This window comes from Nuphar pumila, chromosome 5, assembly GCF_984573655.1.
Source record: "Nuphar pumila chromosome 5, dmNupPumi1.hap1.1, whole genome shotgun sequence".
Lineage (NCBI taxonomy): Eukaryota > Viridiplantae > Streptophyta > Magnoliopsida > Nymphaeales > Nymphaeaceae > Nuphar > Nuphar pumila.
This window is the reverse complement of record NC_143253.1, coordinates 111,165,222-111,169,114: the sequence shown is the minus strand read 5'-3', so window position 1 is coordinate 111,169,114 and position 3,893 is coordinate 111,165,222. Positions and strand designations below refer to the sequence as shown.

The 3,893-nt window shown below is 40.2% G+C and overlaps 1 protein-coding gene across 1 annotated transcript; it reads left to right on the top strand.

Moving 5' to 3' along the window:
• Window positions 1-639: 639 nt before the first annotated feature.
• Window positions 640-3,593, top strand: LOC149838118 (putative fructokinase-5). Its single transcript, XM_090007590.1, has 5 exons — window positions 640-930; window positions 2,089-2,499; window positions 2,633-2,767; window positions 2,841-2,957; window positions 3,188-3,593. The coding sequence occupies exons 1-5, from the start codon at window positions 736-738 to the stop codon at window positions 3,323-3,325; spliced, it is 996 nt and encodes a 331-aa protein (XP_089863716.1). The 5' UTR covers window positions 640-735; the 3' UTR covers window positions 3,326-3,593.
• The last annotated feature ends 300 nt before the right edge of the window (window positions 3,594-3,893 follow it).

The window sequence follows — 3,893 nt, the reverse complement described above, 5'->3', positions numbered from 1 at the left end:
ACCTAGTGTTCGGTCTTGACACTTTTAAGCTAAACGAGCTGCTTGTGGCACGGCTTGCCAACTATACGAACCGATCAAAAAACGAGTTTGTGACGAGCCAAACCGAGCTAAGTCATGAGCTGATCAGTTTTACCAGCCCTAGTTACTGACATCATTTGAATTCAATGCTACCAACTATTTATAAGCATTCACGTTTTGTAATGGTCAAGTTTTTTTTATATTTACATAGAGAAATCACTCCTAGCTAGGATTATAGACCTAGACAGGCGGCGTAAAACTCCGTGGGCTTACTCTTTAGCCAAGCTTTGAATTGCCTAAGACGTGACATCCATGGGATTTGAAACTAGACCGCCTGCCTAGCTGCCTTCCCCCCCCCCCCCCTCATCTCACTACGCCAAACCCTTAACGGTCAAGTTGTTTTGGGAAACTAAAATAAGTATTAACGTGATCACTCCTCCACTCTCTGTTCTTATCCTAAATATTCAGTATTTAAGTTATTATCTTTTTTAGATTCTAGATAATTATCCCGTAATTATGATTTTGCTTATAATTAAAAGAAAAAAAGGAAAGAGAAAGATGAAAAAGTCTACGTGGACTGATGGACATAATGCTATTTAAAACAGCGTTGGAGATTTGGATTTGGGCTTCTTAGATATCGTTCTCGGCTGCTCTGCCTCGTGGTGGTGGTGGTGTGTTTCTGTGCGGATCTCAACAGACAAGAAGGAAGGAGTTACAATGACGAACTCAGGGAGCAAAGGCGGCAGCCCTTTGATCGTGTGCTTCGGTGAGATGCTGATAGATTTCGTGCCAGACGTGGCGGGTCTATCTTTGGCGGAGTCCACTGGCTTTCTGAAAGCCCCTGGTGGTGCCCCCGCTAATGTTGCAGTCGCCATCACCAAGCTCGGCGGCAGATCTGCTTTCGTTGGGAAGGTTCTCTTTCTCTCTCTCTCTCTCTCTCATATCCACTGTAGATTCTTTCTTTCATGTAAGAGAGAGTTTTCAGATGGATCTATATGGCTTTTTAGATCTTACATTCATTGGTTCTTGTTGGTTTTTGGTTTTACAGCTGGATCTGTATGATTGCTTGGTTTTTATCGTTTTTCGTGTTTTCTTTGAGGGTGGTTGCTCCTTTTCTGAGATTTTTAGATGATCCACGTTGCAGCTATTGCCTCGTTCTTTTTTTCTTTTGTTTTGATGGTTCAGTTTTCATCATGATTTTCGGGACCAATCTCGTCTTGTTTTGTTTATGATAACCATCTCCTTTATGTTTTTGGAATTATTTTCTTTTTTTGTTCTTTTCCTTGTTTTTTTTTTAAGATCTCGATCATAAGTTCTTTCTTAACAAGAGCAAGCTGTTTATGTAGTTTAGGCTATATGTTTTTCTGCTCCTTTATGTCTCTCATTTATGGGTTGCATTTTTTTCTTCTCTTTTTGTTTTTTTGTTCTATTTAAGAATTACCTGCCTACTGAAGTTAGATGGTTCCAACTGTCTATTATGTTTGAAGGATCTCCTCTTTTGGCTTTTTTTCTTTTCTTTTTAATGCTAATAGCTCTTTGCTTGATGCGATCACTGATTACTCGATGAGAAAAAATGAAAAAGATCTTTAGGATTTGTTCTTTGTTGAGTTGTTTTAGAAGCTTTGATTTTGTGGACTGCGTTTTTAATCGCTTTTTATTTTCCTTCAGATCTTGATTTCCTCAACTATTTCTCTTCATTGGAGGGTCATTTTTTTTGTGGGGTTAAACTGTTTCGTTTACTTTTTTATCCTATTTCTTTGATGATTTGGTTAAATGTTTTTGTGCTATCTATTCTCCCATCATTTTCATCTTCAGCTGAACGACTAGTTTCTATCTTACTCATTTCATTACCCGTAGTGATGATATTCGAATTGCACCAGACTGATGTGAAAATGTCCTACATATCCAGATTTCTTTCATTTCATTTTACTTTACTAAGCCGCTCAGCAATATATAAAAAAATTTACTAGATCTGAATAAAAGTTCCCTAGTAGGAGTTCAGTATTGACCCTTTTTGGCTATGGATTGTATTTCTTGGTTTATCTAACAAATTTTGTCTTGCTTGATCAGTTTGGTGACGATGAATTTGGGCGAATGCTAGTGGAAATCCTCAAGGTTAATGGCGTCGACGCTAGCGGTGTGTGTTTCGACGAACACGCTCGAACGGCACTTGCTTTCGTAACCTTGAAGAAGAATGGCGAGAGGGAATTCATGTTCTATAGGAATCCTAGCGCTGATATGCTGCTGAAGGAATCCGAACTTAATCTAGGTCTGATCAAGAGCGGCAAAATCTTCCACTATGGTTCGATCAGCCTGATCTCTGAGCCCTGCAGATCGGCACACCTTTCTGCTATGAAGGCTGCCAGGGAAGCTGGGATGTTGCTCTCTTATGATCCAAACGTAAGGTTGCCTCTGTGGCCCTCTGCTGATGCTGCCCGTGAAGGTATTAAGAGCATCTGGAAAGAGGCTGATCTCATCAAAGTAAGATTGTTTTTTCTATTTGATGCATCATAAGTAACTCAGGCAAATCTCTTTGTGAAATCTTGATTGAGAAGAACTCTTTACAGAACATTATTAGCTCATTTGTGATCTTTCCTGTGTGGGAATTCTGCAGGTGAGTGATGATGAGGTTTCATTCTTGACTGGTGGGGACGCGGAGAAGGAAGATGTGGTTCTTTCCCTGTGGCACGACGGGTTGAAGTTGATGGTTGTCACTGATGGGGAAAAGGGTTGCAGATATTTTACCAAGGTTTTCAACTTTTGCATCTCTTTATTTTTTTTTTGTTCTAGTTGGTTTTTAACAATTTGTTGTGTTCTATTAGAACTTCAAAGGGAGGGTCAGTGGATTCTCGGTGAATACAATCGATACAACCGGAGCTGGTGATGCCTTTGTTGGTGCCCTCTTGGTTCAACTCAGCAAAGATTTTGATCTCTTCCAGGTCCTCTCTTTCTTTTTTCCTCATCAGAAACCATTTCTGGTCTAGCTCAACCAGCCATGTTGCTTTCACTTTTATTATAATTGATATGATTCAACGAAGCATTTTTAGAATTCAATTATGTCATGCAGGCCTAAAACACAGAAGCTATAACACTTTTTTGCTCTTTTTTTTTATGTAACAATTGGTCTGCCTCATTATTGACTAGAATGGCCGTTCTTTTATTGGTGCAGAGTGAGGAGAAACTGAGGAATGCACTGACGTTTGCAAACGCATGCGGTGCCATCTGCACAACACAGAAAGGGGCTATTCCTGCTCTTCCTGATACCACCGCCTCTTTGAAACTGATAGAGAACAACACGGCCTCATAGATAGCCCACAGCTTCCTTTTCTTTTCTCTCTCAACTATGGCTGCGGGTCGGACTTTCTCATTAAGGCTTGGTTTTTGTTTTCACATTTTCCCCATGTGGGGAGTGAAAAAAACCAGAGTTTCTTTTCCGATCTTTGAGGCTTTTTGAACAATTTGGTGATCTAGTCAGATTGAAATGTTTAATGTTTTCTGCAAAAGCGTTAGTCTGTGTTTGGCTGTTTGCCCTTTATTTCTCTAAATAAATTTGATCGCTACTCTCTTTGACAAAACAGCACACGAATGCGAGGTTTTAAAAAGGAGTGGTCTTTGCTGCCGGCTCAGTGCGTGGGCCATGCTGTCCCCCCCGTGACAGTGAAGACAAAAAGACCTCTTAGAACAGACTCTGATGTGTGAGCTGAATTTTACTGGAGACAGCAACTCGTGAAGGTGGGATTTTTCTTTTTCTTTTTTTTCGTGAAAAGACCTTATTTCAAAATGATGCCCCTTGAATTGCATTTTTTTCTTAATTTATAACCCGAAGAAACCCCACCCAGTACTAAGACATGGTCGCTCTGACTTCAGCCCGGCCA